This window comes from Pelodiscus sinensis, chromosome 1 (genome assembly GCF_049634645.1).
Source record: "Pelodiscus sinensis isolate JC-2024 chromosome 1, ASM4963464v1, whole genome shotgun sequence".
NCBI classification, from domain to species: Eukaryota; Metazoa; Chordata; order Testudines; family Trionychidae; genus Pelodiscus; species Pelodiscus sinensis.
Window position 1 is genome coordinate 99,449,916 of NC_134711.1, and position 16,903 is coordinate 99,466,818.

Genomic DNA, 16,903 nt, shown 5'->3' on the forward strand with positions numbered 1-16,903 from the left:
ACCTCCCCTTATTTTTCTTAAATATTTGCATTACAAGAATATGTACATACAAGAAATTGTTTTAGGAAAGTTTCCAGTGGAGAGCAGCAGGGAACCATTTAATAAGGGAAGGATGAAACATTTTCTGTCAGACTTACAGTACACACAAAAGAAACTGATTCAGTGAGAAAAATCTCACTTCATCTGGAAAGTTAAAAAATGTTTTGCATGATTTACTGTTAATGTTGGTACATTCAGTGCCAAAAGATACACAGATACCAGCAACAAAACACTATCAATAGCAGATAAAGGAGACTGTAACCACTTCTTAGCGATACCTTTTTGGAAAGGTTTTAATATATTTATTATTTATTTGAACTTCTTGCCAAGTTTTAGAATCAAAAGATAAAATTCTGGAACCATCCAATTTAATCACTTAAACAAAGTTCTCACAAGCTCAACAGTGGAGCCAAAGCTATAAGGAAGGGATCAAGATAAATTATCTGAATCTCTCAATGTTCCATACATGAGATACATGAGTTTGCCATTCTAGCCTTGGCCCTAAAATAAACACAGTCTTCTGTAAAGCAGTCAGATCCCAGGCACAACTGACCACAAAATTTAAACAGATTTTTGGGACCATTCAGTATAAAAAACAAAATCTCTAGACACAACAAATAAACTGGTTAAAATTCAGAAAATACTTGGAACTAAGCTATTTGATATTAAAATGCAGAATTTTGATTAAATAAGTTGGAAAACTATAGTAAGGTTTAATATATCCTGTGTTTGTACCAGTGACCAGCTTGCTTGCATTTCAAATTTATTGATAGTGATATAAAAAATACCATATTTTGCTATTTTTTAAGAGAGTGATACATTTCACCAACTAGGTAAAACATTTTTTAAACATGTTTAAAAACAATATTATACCCTGCAAGTGCCTGTATTTAGGTAAAGAATGAAGTGATCCCTTTCCACCACACAATATTGAGAGTTTTATTGTTTGTAAAGCAATTGAGATCCTCAGGATAAAGGTGCTAAGGAAATACAAATTGTTCAGAGATTTGGGAGTCTGAAGGAAAAAAGGAAATAAATATGATTTCCAGTATTTTAACAAAAAAAAAAAAAAAAAAAAAAAAAAAAAAAAAAAAAGATCCCTCGGCTTGGGTAAAGTTTCTTACTTTTAAAAGTGACCCTTAATGTGGTAGATTAACTTATTTGAATACGTTATTGGTGTCAAAACTATGTTTTGGAGCCATGAACAAGCTACTTCAAATAAAGTGAAAATTATACTGAAATAAAGAAAAGAAATTGGCAGCAAACTGACAGCAAACTGACAATACATCACATAGTCTGCTACTAAGTAATTTGCATAAGGATTATCTTGTATAAGCAAGAACAATTATCGTGTTCTGAAGACCATTTATTACACGGAGTTTATTTTATGGATTTACTAACGGGCTGCACCCCGTGCTCACTACACTCACCTAACCCCCTCTCTCTGGTTGCTTTCGTGGCCAGAGAGCATGAGACCATGATGATATCATTCTGTCAGTTGGCACGAAAACTTTTTATAGAGAGAGAAAAAACTAGTACTCACCTAAAGAGTGTTAAGACAGAGGTGATTCCAAATGGAGTTACATTTTCATCACCATATAGTAGTTCTGCTTTGTTTTTGGTAGGAAGATTGGCAGCTTCTTCATCCAGAAGAACTAGTAAAGCCTTTACAGTTTCTCTGCCACAGTAGGCAGTGCCATGGTTTATGGCATGTAATTTTGGCTGAGAGTAAACAGAAATTATTAAATATTAACAAGAGCATAAAATAAGAAATAATACAGTGCATCACACATACAAACAAGGAATCCATCTTCAACAACTAGGTGCTTCAGCAGAAGGTGCAAGAAATCCCCCCCATTTGTGAAATAACCCATCCAAAGAGAATTTTCCTCCTACCCCCAGGCAATTAGTGATATTTAGCTAATTGCTAGTTGGAAACATGAGCTTAATAACATATACAACTAAATATCAGAATCTGAACAATGATGCCACACTACAGAAGTTAAATTGCAAAATAACGAATAGTTCTCATCACATATTCTTGAGTACTATGGGAAACACAGATACATTTGGGGCGTCTAACACCAAACCCTTTTACAAATTAACTAACTCTTTTCACAGACCTGATCAGAGGTAGGTTATGCACTCCTACATACACACTAGATCAGCAGTTCCCAACCACTGGTCTGCGGAGTGGCTGCCATGCCGCGGTGGCTCTGGGGGCCAGGGCTGGGGTACACTGCCCAAAGCCTCCCCTCCCACCGGGGCTGTTGGGAAAGTCATGTCCTTTCTTGTCTCTCAGACAACCAGCGCCAGGTAGGGGAGGGGTCTCTCAGATGCAGAAGAGTGGTTCACTGCGTGGCAGGAGGGCCACATGGAGCCCAGTATAGCAGCCTTCGAGCAACCGCAACCCAGGGAGCAACATTCAGCTAACAGCTGGGAAGCAGTACAGAGCTAGGTGAGGGGGATGCGGCAAGCACTAGGGGCTCCAGGAGCAAGGCTAGTGGTGAGGGGCTGGCACTGAGGGCAGCTCTGGGGAGCTGTAAGGCGTGGGAGGCTCTAAGAGACAGGGGGGCTGACAATGGAGGACAATAAAGCATCTGGGGTGGAGAGCTGGCAACGGGGAGCTCTAGGGGCAGGGCTAGTAGTGGGGGAGGTTATGGGGGCAGAGCTGGCACTGGGCAGCTATGGGGATGGGGTTAATATTGGAGACTGGGGGCTGGCACTGGGGGGAGTTCTGGAAGGATTGGATGTGGTGGGGCTCTAGAAACAGGCTAGTACTGGAGGGTCTGGTGATGGGGCATTTTAAGGGGTGGGGGCTGGCACTGGGGGCTCTGAGGGCAGGAAGCTGGCACTGTGGGGGGTTGGGTGCAGGGAACTCAGGGGTCAGTGGCAGGCGCTGGGGGGTAGTGGAGGGGTGGGGGGCTCTAGGGTTTAGGGCTGGCACTGGGGACCTCAGGAGGCCATGGTGTACCCCAGCTCTGGACTCCAGGGTCACCATGAAGAGTCGAATTCAACTGCGGCGCTGCCTGCCATGTAGCAACTGCTGAAGTTGACTGTTTGGCCGGGGCTTTTGGCTGACTAGCTCTGGGAGCTGGGGCTTTTTGGACCAGTAATATTTTATTTGAACATTTGAATATTTGTTATTTGCATAATGAATAAGCAAATAAAATTTTACCAGTCTGCCAACAGTTTGTGAATGGGTTTGCCAGTCTGCGGTATAAAAAAAAGTTGGGAACCACTGCACTAGATCACTCCGGATTTTCCACATAAATGGAGAAGTTGTAAAAGAAAGTAATCTACATCAGAAATGCTCAGTGCCACTCTCAGCAGCAGGGACACAGAACTTCATAATACCTGCGGGACTGCAAGAATTGCAGGTTTGCTATAAAATTAAGTAAAAAAGTAACAATCCTGTGTTTTGTTTGTTAATATACAGAAGATTTTTAAAATCAGTTACTTGATAAATATAAAACATTTCACAGTTTAAATTTGTTCTTAAAAAATAGGACAAGTAGCAACAGATTTTTTGAGAATCAGTTAACTAATCTTAAACAATCTCTGCAGCACTCTCACCACCGGGTTATCCCAGGGGTGAAGCCGACGGCTGAAATAAGTGGGCCCCTCCTCCCCGCCCTATCCTCTGGGGTCCTCCTCTCCCCAGGCAAAGCAGATGGCCAGGGTGCGCCTTCCACCCATGGCTGGCCCTGAGAAGAAGCCAGCAGCAGGGATGGTGCCCTCAACCTCAGCAGCCAGGACGCACAGCCCCATGGGTAATACTTTTAGTTTAATGTAAGTTATCAACTAGTAATTAGGAACAGCAACTTCAACTATAGCTGTTGTCACAGACCTCCCCCTCCCCACGCTTTACGAAATGTACTTATGGACACAAATATGCACAACTCAAAGATGCTTTGGACAAATTACCTCATGTAACCTATCAATCTTAATGTCATAATCTGCTAGGTCTGTATATCTCATTTAGGTGTATGTATCATTCCTGCATGAAATCTATGTAGAAGACTAATGCCCTTCTCACATCCAGCGTGTAGCACTCTCTGCTTAGCTCTAAAGTGTGGCTTGGGATAAGAAAACTGGAAGGAAAATCTTTTGGGTCAGATGGAATTGGGAGACCACTTTTGGTAGCAAAGATGGATGCAGCCTGAGCTGCAGTTTGTCCCTGCGGAAGACTGTATACGATGGTTCTGAAGATAGAGCCCTCAGCTCAGACACTCTCCTTGCTGAGGTAATAGACACGAGAAAGGCCACCTTCATAGAGAGATGAAGCAATGAACACTCAGCCACTGAGTCAAAGGGCGGTCCCATGAGTTTATTGAGCAACAGGTCCATGTCCCAAGCAGGTACAGGTGGACAACAGTACAGATATAACCTGTCTAATCTCTTTCTAAAAATGTGGCACCATGGAGTGGCCAAACGGGGAACATTGGAAGCAGCCTGGGTGAAAGGCAGATACCTTCGCCAAGTGAACTTTTACCAAATAGGTGGTGCAACAGGTACTCTCGCACCACTGAAATAGGCACCAACCCAGGGGAAACATCCCGCTCCACACATCAGCTGGAGAACCTTTTCCATTTGGCCAAATATGCCGCCCTGGCAGAGGGCTTTCTCCTGCCCAAGAGGAGCATTGAACCTCTAGCAAACTGAATCATCCAATTTCCATGCTGTTAGATGGAATGAGCACAGATCCAGGTGTCTGAGACGCCCCTGATGCTGCATCAGAAGGTCCGGGTACAGGTGCAGGGCTATTGGGGCTTCTACCAACAAGTTGAGCAGAATGGAAAACCAACGTTGACGCGGACACGCCGGCGCTAACAAAATTAGACCAGCCCTGTCCCTGTGGGCTTTTAGCAGGACCCGATGTACCAGTGGAATTGGGGGAAAACACTTACAGGAGGAGTGTTCCCCTCCAATGGAGAGTGAATGCATCTCTCATGGAACCCTAATAGTGATTCTGAAATGAGCAAAAGTCCAGGCACTTTTTGTTCTCTGAGGTGGTGAACAGATCTAGAAGGGGAGTCCCCCTACTGTGAAAGATTGATTGTATCACATCTTCCCAGACTGACCACTCATGGACCTCCTGCTGAGGACTTCCTCCAGCATATTCTGTAGTCTGGTAGAGAATGCCACAGTCTCTGCGCCTCGCTGCAGAGCCAGGATGATCGCACACCTTCCTGCTTGATGAAACTTTGCAGTAGTACTGTCCATACACACTGACACAGAGGCCCTGCATCAGCATCTGGGGTTGGAACACCTGGCAAGTCAGTCTGACTGCTCTTAGTTCTTTCACAGAGATGTAAACACTCGCGTCTGTGGGTGACCATAGTTCTTGGATCCTCAGGCCACCTAGATGAGCCTTCCCACCCCACATCTGAGGCATTGGTCACCAGTGTTAATGTGGGGCCTAATGGGGCAAACCCTTCTGACTGGTTTAATGGGTCCATCCACCACCTGAAAGATTCTGTCACCCTGTGGGGGATGGCCACTACCATGTCCAGACTGTGAAGTGTAGGTACATAAACTGAGGTGAGCCAGCCTTGAAGGGATATTTAGGTGTAGACACATGTTATGTGATCACGTGGCAACACAATCCCATGTGGCCCAGAAGTCTGAGGCACGTCCTTGTCATTGTGACCAGACACTGAGTGAAGGTGACTATCAAGTCCCGAATGGTCTGGGACCTCAACTCTGGCAACAATGCTTTCTCTTGGGATGAGTTTAGTGTTGCCCCTATAAATTGTGATCTTTGCACAGGACTCAGGACTGACTTCTCCTTGTTGAGAGGATGCCCAGAGTTTTGAACAGCTCTAACATGAGGTGTATGTGAGCGAGAAGCTGGTCTCTGGAGGTCGCTTTTAGCAGCCAACTGTCCAGGTATGGGAAAACTTGGACCTCCCCCCCCCCCGCTCTTGCACAGGTAGGTCACTGCCACACATTTGGTAAACACTCGCAAGGCCGAAGAAAGGCCAAACGGTAGCACTGCAAATTGGTAATGCTCACCTGCTATTGTGAATCTGAGGTAACGCCTATGACATGAAAGGATAGAAATGTGGAAATATGCATCCTTTGTGTTGAACAGATCTAGTGTGAACCAGTGACCCAAATAAGGGATTATTGTGGCCAGAGTGACCATCCTGAACTTTACCTACTGCATAAAGAGGAAATAGTGGGAATAGAAACCCTTACCCTGACTTAACGAGGGACCTCTTGTATCATACCTATATTGAGGGGCGACTAGACCTCCTGTTTCAGGAGATGCTTGTGGGAGGGGTCTCTGAAGAGGAACAGAGAAAGGCGATGGTGAGGGCATAGGGATGCAAACTGCAGGGAGTACCCCTCTCCAACCATGTGGAGACCCCAACAGTCCAACATAATACTGGCCTACGCATGGTAGAAGTGGGATGGCATGGCTGAAAACAGAGGGAATATATCCAGCAGGTCTGGTGCTCTGCCCTCGGGTGCACCTTCAAAAGGCCTGTTTGAGGCAGGGGGAAGCTTGGAGGAGTTGAGCCTCTGCTTATTTTATTGGGCTCGAGTTCTCCTTCTGTTATTGTTCCTATTGCAAATCTGCTGCTGAGGCTGAGGGCAGATATGCATGACTAGGGATATGCATGACTAGGGATCTCATAGTTGCTTGGGAGTCTTTGAGAGAGTGCAGTTTGGAGTCAGTTTGTTCTGAAAACAGGCTGTTGCCTTCAAAGTGGAGAGCCTGTAATGTGGACTGGATCTCTGGGGGAAACCCTGAGGCATGAAGCCACCCAGATCGGTGCACAGCCACTCCAGTTGAGAGCATTCTTGCTGCCAAATCTGCTGAGTCCAGGGCCACTTGTCCAGGGCCAAATCTGCTGGGATGTCCAGGCTATGATATGACCTTCCTCCAACAGGTCTCCAAATTCCTGGTGGGCATCAGTGGGCAACAACTCTTTGTATTTATTGAGCACTTCCCACGATTTAGAAGCGTGGCGGCTAAGGATCGCCTGCTGATTGGCGATCTTTAGTTGTAGGCACCCTGTGGAGTAGACATTTCTGCCAAATAGGTCGGTTTTCTTGGCCTCCTTGGCTTTGGGAGCCGGGGCTTCCTAGCCTTGCCTCTCCCTCTCATTGACTGCTGAGACCACAATCAATGAGGTATTGGGATGAGAGTATAAGAACTCGTACTTGTTGCCCTTGGCTGTCAGGGGAATTGAGGATAGGGTCTGCCATAGGTTTGTATAGTTCCACTATATGGTCTTTATGATTGGTAGAGCCACCCAGGGGGGCCCCTCCTATGAGAGGTTGTCCACCATGGGGTCCTCTGGTTCCCGTATCTCCTCTAAGGGGAGATTCATGCTCTGGGCAACCCTAAGCAGCAGTTCCTAGTGCGCCCTATGGTCCACTGCTGGGGAGCCAGACATGGAGGTGCCTGCCACTGCCTCGTCTGGAGACAAGGACAAATAAGCATGTGCGGGTAAGGTGTCCTCAGTTAGCTGCGCCTGGGGTCCCACATCTGCTCCACCTGACACCCCTGCCTGGTCTTGGAGTTCAGGGGGTGGGCGGGATTCCATCACCGACGGTGCCCTCGAATGGCATCTATCCCAAGGGGAGCAGGCCCTATGGCTTGCCAACACCATCGACCTTGGTGCACCCCAAGACTGATGATATGCCAAGGGTGTCCAGAAAGGCCACTGTGTAGATAGTGGCCACTGTTGCTGTCACTGCGCCGTCAGGTCCCTTCTGGCATGACCGGAGTGGCTGTATCAAGAACGGACCGATGCCGCATCCAATTCCAACTCTGATTGAGATGACCATGGCGGTGTCGTAGCTGGCAGTTTCGTGCTGGCAGTGTTCAGTGTCGGCTGGTCAGGATTCTCAGGGTTGTCCCAGTGCACTCCTGACAGAACCTGCACTCCGTCGGTGATGATAAACTTTTGGCTGCGTGTGTAACTATCAGTGCTCCCTTTATCTAGAGTATTAGACCCCGTGCACTTGGGTCAACACAGGAGATCTGAGAGCCCTCGGAACTGACAGATTCATGCAAGGTTTGAAATCAGTTGAGTAGGTTTATTGTCAAATGCGAAGCTCTGACAGTTGGTAGCAGAGATTCTACAATCCTACACCTACACCACTGCGCACTTGGCCCACGTTGACAAGGTACCAACACATAGCAGGCCTACTGCCATATAACAGATATTAACAGCGGTTAGTCAGAGTTAAGCCACTGTGCATTCTGTAAGTCTAGACAATGACACCTGCCGCTCAGGTGCCTAGTGCACCCCTCCCCACACCCCCCAAGGTCGGCCGATAAGCATCATTTGCGGTGTCCTTTTATAGACATGTACAAACAAGTTACATCATTTCTTTATGTACCAGGTTGCCACCCTCTGTTGCCTAGTTACCACCCCTCACCTTAGGGAAGGGGGACTTACTATCCTTCATGCTGTCAATCTTGACCAGGTCCTGAACCTAGGTCGGTATGTGCATTAGTTTTTGGGGAGTCTTTGTACCAGACTTTGGCTTATAGTCTGTACCCAGTGCCTCCATGTGTCCTTCCATGCTCCACCTAACTTACACAATTACACAGTTATCAATAGGGCCTCATTCTTGGCTCCTGTGTTACTGAACCAAAGTCTTGCTCACTAGATTGCAGGCCTGTTGCTGTTTTCATGTTACAGGCCTGTATTCAGGCCTGCTGGCTCTATGTTACTGACCCTCAACTTACTACACAGGGTAGTAAAGAGCCCCAGAGAGAAAAGAGGTGAGCGTCAGTGGCTGCGTCAGCACTCCGGGAAGCACTTCCAATGGGTCTTCTGTGACCGCACCCCGACACAGCTTTCACTTAAAATTAAAACAGAATTTTCTATTTCAGTACCATTTGACTTCCCTAAAATTTTATTTTGAGCCAATAAAGTCATTACATTGCCACATAATGATTTTTGTACAATATGTTGTGTCATGGCACAACTGTTCTACTGGGGAAACTGCAAAAACCAGCAGTCTCAACTATAAGCATTAATTCAGGCTTCACATAATTAAGTAAAGCAAAGCTTCCTTTTCTATGGAATAATTATTTAGCTTTAGCCCAGGGATTCCCACTCTGAGATACTTCAAAGAAAAATATTGCCAGAATAACAGTTTTGTATCTGTTTGCTGCAAAGTAACTGTTTTCAAGATTATTTTATTCAGAAGTGAATTAGACAGTCTTCCCAGCAATACCACATTACGAAGGCATCAGTTGTGGCTCTCTAGTTACAATGAAGTTCTATTTTGCACATCAGGAAGGGACTAACCTTTGTCAATACAAAAAAACAACATACCCCCTGCAAAAATCACAGCATTGTGGATTAAAAAAAAAAATCTCTCTTTTCTCACGCTTCAGAATTATTAGTGAATCCTATAGGAAATATAGCAGCCAGTGTCAGACATTTTTTGTCCCAAAAGTTCTTCACTGACTACCATATACAGGCAGTCCCCGGGTTACGTACAAGATAGGGACTGTAGGTTTGTTCTTAAGTTGAATCTGTATGTAAGTCGGAACTGGCGTCCAGATTCAGCCGCTGCTGAAACTGATCAGTTTCAACAGTGGCTGAATCTGGACGCCAGTTCTGACTTACATACCGATTCAACTTAAGAACCCCAGGCATCCCCAAGTCAGCTGCTGCTGAAACTGATCAGCGGCTGATTCCAGGAAGCCCGGGGCAGGGGCTTCCTGTAGTCAGCCACTGGTCATTTTCAGCAGCTGCTGACTAGGGGACACCTGGGGCAGAGCAGCTGGGGTGCTGCTGGGTTGGTCCAGTGGCACCCAGAGCGGCGCTACGGGACCAACCGGCAGCGCCCCAGCTGCTGAACCACAGGCGTCCGGAGCAAAGCCGCGGAGCACGGGGGCAGCGAGACAGCCCAGACGCGCCGTGGCTATCCTGCTGCCCTCGGGCTCCGTGGCTTTGCTCTGCTTTGCTCCCCGTCCCCCTGGTCTGCAGACCAGGGGGACGGGGAGCAAAGCGGCGGAACACGCGGGCAGCGGGACAGCCCAGACGCGCCGTGGCTATCCTGCTGCCCTTGGGCTCCGCGGCTTTGCTCTGCTCTGCTCCCCGTCCCCCAGGTCTGCAGACCAGGGGGAGGGGGAGCAGAGTAGAGCAGAGCGGCGGAACGCGCGGCCAGCTGACAGCCCAGACGCGTCTGGGCTGTCAGCTGGCCGCGTGCTCCGCTCTGCTTCCCCCCCCCCCCATGGTTTGCAGACCAGGGGGAGGGGGAGCAGAGCGGAGCAGAGCAGAGCGGCAGAACGCGCGGCCAGCTGACAGCCCAGACGCATCTGGGCTGTCAGCTGGCCGCGTGCTCCGCTCTGCTCCCCCTCCCCCTGGTCTGCAGACCAGTGGGAGGGGGAGCAGAGCAGAGCGGAGCGGAGCGGCGGAACGCGCAGCCAGCTGACAGCCCAGACTCTGGGCTGTCAGCTGGCCGCGCGTTCCGCCGCTCTGCTCTGCTCCGCTCTGCTCCCCCTCCCCCTGGTCTGCAGACGGGGGGGGGGGGGGGAGCAGAGCGGAGCGCGCGGCCAGCTGACAGCCCAGACGCGTCTGGGCTGTCAGCTGGCCGCGCGTTCCGCCGCCGCTTTGCTTCCTCTCCCTGGTCTGCTCGAGACCAGGGAGAGGAAGTGCCCCGTTCGTAACTGCGGATCCGACATAAGTCGGATCCGCGTAACTCGGGGACTGCCTGTAGTCAAAAAGCCTCATTGAATGAATAAGAACAGTCTATTTTTGATTTATTTAAAGAACAAATGGCTATTTTACACCTATTATTTTTGACAACTGTACTTTTTACCAGCAGACACTAAAGAATAATATTCTTCTACAGAGAGTCTCACCAAAAACCACACTCTTTGAATATTGCTGAATCCCCCACTGTTCTCAAAGGACTTACAATATATGCTGCTCGCAGGTACCCAGGTATCTATTCCCCATTCTTCTCAATGGGTCCAAGTATTCCTCTCCACCTCCCTACAATACAGGATGCCAACATTTTCCTTAGCTTAAATGGTGGCCATGTTGATAGGGGAAATCAGCCCATGTTCTGTGTTCCATTGAGAACAACAAGGGATAGCAGCCATTTTGATATAACAGTTGACAGTTTTTCTGAATAAGAAGATTGCATGCAAAAATCTCAGCTGTCAGAAAAGCTTTCAGTTATTAAAAAAAAACAAGAGTGATTATTAATCCAAAATATTTATTTTCAAAAGCTACCAGTTGTACCAGATCCATTCAGAGGGTAGGACAGAGGAAGTAAGTGTCCACATACCGAGAGTTAGTGGGTGAGAGAAGTAAGATGTGTAGGTAAGGAGAAGAGTGAAAGAGAAACAGCACTGGGTAATGCAATGTGGGGCAAGAAAGGGAAATGTGGACAGGAGAGGGGAGATAAATGGGATATACACTGTAACTGCTTTGTCCTGCTTCATACTGGCATAAAGCAGCCAGTCCAATTGGTCATTATGGACCGTCAAAGTTAAAATATAGAAAATAATTTAAGTGAACCCTTCAAATCATTAGGAATATCAAAGAATAGCATTCTGTCTTTTTAAATTCAACTTTCATACTGGAACACAGAACAAAGAAAACTCTTAGACAAAACTGAAGAGAAGTTGAAGTTAAGATTGGAGCATACATATTAGTAATCTACAGTAAAAGATGTCAAAGAGATAAGATGGGTAACAAAGAAGAGCTCTGTGTGGCTGAAAAGCTTATTTATCTCACCAACAGAAGTTAGTCCAATAAAAGATACTACCTCACCCATCTTGTCCATCTAATATCCTGGGATCAACACACCAATTACTTATTAATGCTCTGCAAGTACACTGCATATTAAGAGATCCCAAAACAAAGCATTATAACCAAAGAAAATTCAGAGTTATTATCACATTTAAAAGAAATCCAAACATTTTAAATTATGGAAAGCACGTTGCTTCTACAATCCAAATAACCTGAACTCTGCACTGTAATACTTTTTTTTAAAATGAGAAGGGGGATAGGGAGACAAAGAGAAACATTTAATGAGCCTTTACATGTCAGTTTAAATCACTTTAATATAATCTGGGACCACAAACAGTAATCACTGTCATATGGTTATTGCATGGTATCTACAGAACACAGTTAAGGTTGTTTGTGTATGCATTGATGTATAGGTTTGGATTTAATTCAAATTTTAGAATGCCCTGAGTTTATATCCATTGACTTGGGCATAACTATGTCATCAATATATGTTATCCTAATTACTCATCTATATTCTCAACCTTAACTTCATCTTAACAAAATTTTATCTGGAAATTTAAATTAAAATGTAATTGTATTTGTATCAATAGCGGACAAGAGTTATTTTACTAATATTTAATATTTTACAAAAATGTTATGAATAGGAATAAATTATATGTTAAAAAAGTTATTTTAATAGAGATTCATAATTTTAATGCAAGAATATTTTAGTTGAAGTATAATGACTTTTTGAATCCTGCACTATAATCCTAAAGGCCTTAAAGAGTCTTTCAACAAATTTAAGTGCACTATGCTACACCGGAAATGACACTATTCTTATTATTGAGAAAAGCTTATATATTTCAAGCTATTAAAAAATGCATTGACTTTCTTGTAAAGCTATATAGTAGGAGAACAAAAGGAGACCTGTTACCCGAGCTGGACTGATTCCAGTGGTACTAGCAGTCATAGCTTCATGTTGAGAATTGATAATATTTTTAATCCTCAAATCCAAATCTTGTAAAACTTCCTCTGCTGCTCGACAAAATGGATCCCCACTGTTTCGTCCTTTTATCAAGTGCATCTTGATTGTTGATAGAATTCGCCCCCCTGCAATTCTGAAAATAGGCACAGAGTCATCCCCACATTAATCTTGGCAATACTTTAATATACCTATTAGTTCTGAACATAGAGCCTTCACAGTTAATCAAAATGAAAAGCTTTGATCTTTTAAATAAAACAGCAGTATGCAATAAAACACTATGCTTTGACATAATAGTTTACTAAATATTAAAGATTAGAGAAACCAAAAAGAAAAAGAAAAAGGTAACCAATACAACATTTGTAAGTACTCTGATTTACAAGACAAAGACAGTATCTTGGCTGCAAGGAAAGTTCTGATTAAACTTATCTTCTGCAAATCCACATATTTCTGTTTTGCTGATAGAACTTTGACACATGTTGGTAAACTAAGAGAACTGAACCACTAAATAAACAGGTATACTACTTCACTTGCAAATATATTTCTGTTTCTACCAACCAATCTGTTTTCAGTTTAACTAAAATATTAGATTACCAAGAAACTAGGTAATCATGGATATTTATTATAAGGAGTACAATTTCCTATTCCATCACAGTATAGGAAAGATTCCTTCACAATCAGGACAAGTCTACACTATGGAGAAGATCGACTCTCCAGAGGTCATTCTTCTAGTGTTCGATTTAGTGGGTCTAGTGTAGACCCCCAAATCAAATGCTACGGGCAGCTCCCACTGATGACCTTTTCTCTTCATTCTGTGAGGAGTAAGGGAAGCCAATGGGAACACGTGCTCCCATTGGCCTCCTGCAACATAGACACTGCAGCAGTTCGGCTTAAGATAAGCTGAAACCAGCTACACATTTTGTAAAGCTGAATGGCATACCTTAAACCAACCTGCCTGGTCTAGTATAGACCAGGCTTCAGAGGGCACGTATAGCAATGCAAATTTGACTATGATTATCCATACAGTTTTGACATAACAGATACATTTTAATCTGCAATGGTAGTAACAGGGCTCAAGTTCAACAGCCTTTATAAAAAGACTGGAAAAGAAGGCAGGTTTGTTCCTAATTACAAAGGAACTCATGAAGGATGAAAGGCACTCCTGATTGTGCTAGAGAAACTCTGATGCAGGTATCATATCTTAATTGGTTTGCACAGTACCTGGTACAACAGAATGGGACCCCTCAACAGCACCAAATTAATACTAATAAACCGGTTTAAACAGAATTTAAAGAGTAACAGAGATGTACAGAGAGCAAACAAAGTGAGGCAGGCTACAAATATTACCAGTGTACAGGTTTAAGGAAATAAAAAAAAAGTCAAAAAAATCACTTTCATATGTTATCTTAACTTTTCAGAGATGCCTGTGGTGTGGTTACTTTGTTTCTTATTGTCCTATCACTTCGAGATGCATTCCTCCATGGCTACAGATTTGATTATGTTCAAAATTTCCCCATAGCTGAAACAAGACCCATGGAGAGGGGGACCTGGGGTACATGGACCACGGAGAGGGGGACCCTGAGCTGCTGCTCAGTGGGTGGCTGAAGTTCCGGCAGCCACCACATGGAGGGCAGCTACTGCTTTAAAAACTGCTGATCAGGGCTTGGACAGCAGGATCCATGCAGGGGTCAGGGAGCCATAGCAGGACTTGCACCCCACTGGGGTGTCAGGATTGGGGTGAAGCCCAGCTCCCTGAACCATGCCTCACAGTGGCTGGTTGAAGCTCTGGCGGTTACAATATGGAAGGTGGCAGCCAGTGTTTTAAAAACAGCTGCTCTGTTGCGCCAGCGACAGGACCTGCATGGTGGGAGGTGGGGAGGGAGAGAAAATACCAGGCTGGCAGATGGGGGAAGAGGCTCTGGCTGAGGGTAGAGGTGGAGGGAGAAGAGGCCCTGGCTGAGGGAAGAATATGCCCTCTATCCATAGAAAGAAAGGTATTATTTTAATGTTTAATAATATTTACCCGTAAATAGATGGAAGTGGTTGATGAATAAATTATGATAGTGGAAAATATGATTAAGGAATGGTAGTGTTTGCCATGGGTTAAAGAAAAACCTCATTTAACAAAACTGTGCAAGCTATTTTTCATACTGAAAATGGATCTGGAATATTACCTCAGTATCTGTTGAAGGGCCATTATCAACAGGATGATTTACATTTGGTAAAGAATGTAAATTTAACTGAGGTTTCAGTGGTTCAAATAGCAGTCATTACAGTGAACACATGCATTCATATGTAAATATGGACAAAGTCATGCAAACATTCAGACATCTTCACAGTAGCCCCATCTTTTCTGGTTCAGTGGCAGTAGAGTAGGTCCTTCAAGTACTCCCTCAAAAGACAATTACTAGCTTTAGTTAGTGGTAAAGCAGAGGAAAGGAACTTGAAACCGCTCTTCAGATGCAAGCTTCTAGGGTAAAGCCTTACCAATTGTAGAGATAAGCTTAAGGCAAAGTGGAGAAGGAAAAAAAAACCTGATGTATGAAAACTGAGGACATATGTTTCTTTGAAACCATAGCTTTTTTTACAGCAAGAAGCTCAAGTATATTGAGTTAGCACTGGGGAAAAAAGAGAGTCTGAGATTTCAGTAAGGAAAGATGTACATTGACAAAAAGATGGAATGGAGGATATAAAATGATTGAAACGTGCAGAGGAAAAAAAATCAAACTATACATAATATGATGTAGTAGAATAAGACCAAAGAACAGAGTTTATGAATTTGTATGGATGAGAATTCTAGCGTCTTTAAAAAATAGTAAATTTATTAACAGTCACATCTTCAAAGACAGAAGACCAATTCTACAGTATTGAATATAAGGTAAAGAGAGTGCACATAGATGTGCAGAAGCATTTTGCCATGTTGCAGGTAAAGAACTAGAAAGTTGCTTCATATTTTGTAGTAAAAGAACAGCATATTTACAAGTGGTCCTATTTTTCCCCAAAATTACCCTGAGATTTTAAACACAGTCCTAAGTGAATATTCTCCTAAAATCCTGGCCAGAAGACTGTCCAAAGAAGAATTCCCTTCCTCCCACTAGAAGGTAGGGTACAGGACACTTGAAAGACAGGTTGATAATTCCCACACCCCCTGTATCAATCATACGGTGCTCAGAAGAAAGAAGAGAACAACTTAGTACAGAGAGCAATCAGACATTGGCCTTTCATCTGCTCTATCCCCACATTCCCTTCTCCTTGGGACTTTGGTCCCAAGAATCACACCTCTCCCTATGGTTCAGTGAAAACAAATGAAGAACAAAGATAGGAGGGGAAAACAAAGAATGAACAAGGAAAATGGAGATCAATATTTTAAAAAAAAAATCAGAAGTATGATATACAGAATAGAGGTTTCATAGAGACTAAGTCTGTAGCCATGAGACAGGAGTCAAGAGCCAGCTGGCTTAGGATTCTGGAAGATGAGAAGCATGAGATTAACTAGAGATCAGAATAATGAATCCAGATCCAGAGTAAGGCCAGGTCAGAAAACCAGGGGATCAGAGGAAGAACAGAAACTGGAAGTGAGAAATTACAAGTCAGATGTCAGGAATGAAGCTAGCTCAGAATATCAAGAGATCAAGCTGGGATAGTAGGAGAAGATAGCAGAAAAAGGTATCAGGAACAGGAAAAACAAGGAGCACAGTTTGGAGCAATAAATTGTGACCCCCAGTTAGAGACGCCGTGACTCGGAAAGTCATGATGATGGATTATGTTGTTTATCCAGAGCTAAGCTGTTTTCTTAGAAGAATAAACCTATGCAGGAAATTAATTAAGCCATCTTAGAAAAGCAAGCAAGCAAGCAAGCAAGCAAGCAAGCAAGCAAGCAACCAACCAACTAGGGATGTAAGCGAATACTTGAGTCACTACCAGGCTAGTCGCTTCTCCCCCTCCACCCTTTGCTGCCTATCAGAGGCAGCAAGCGTGGGGAGCAGGAGCTGGGAGGAGCCAGCTTAACAGCCCTCCCCCTCCCTGCAGGGAAAGGGGGAGGCAGAGGCGCAGCAGGAGCCCAGTCCCAGATACTACATTTAAAAGGCAGAACCGCAGTAAGAGCTGGGCAGCTCTTACTACATCTAAGAGGGAGAGGCTCAGCACAGTTAGCTCC

The 16,903-nt window shown here is 44.6% G+C and overlaps 1 protein-coding gene across 3 annotated transcripts in view; it reads right to left on the reverse strand.

Annotated features, from left to right (window-relative positions):
• The window catches only part of PARPBP (PARP1 binding protein), a 76,346-nt gene that overhangs the window by 23,259 nt on the left and 36,184 nt on the right, over window positions 1–16,903 (reverse strand). For all 3 annotated transcript variants that reach the window (XM_006138034.4, XM_006138033.4, XM_075938977.1), the window contains 2 exons: window positions 12,700–12,883; window positions 1,583–1,761 (listed from right to left, as the gene is read on the reverse strand). In XM_006138034.4, coding sequence (XP_006138096.2) covers window positions 1,583–1,761; window positions 12,700–12,883 — 363 coding nt within the window. The remainder of the gene's footprint in view (window positions 1–1,582; window positions 1,762–12,699; window positions 12,884–16,903) is intronic.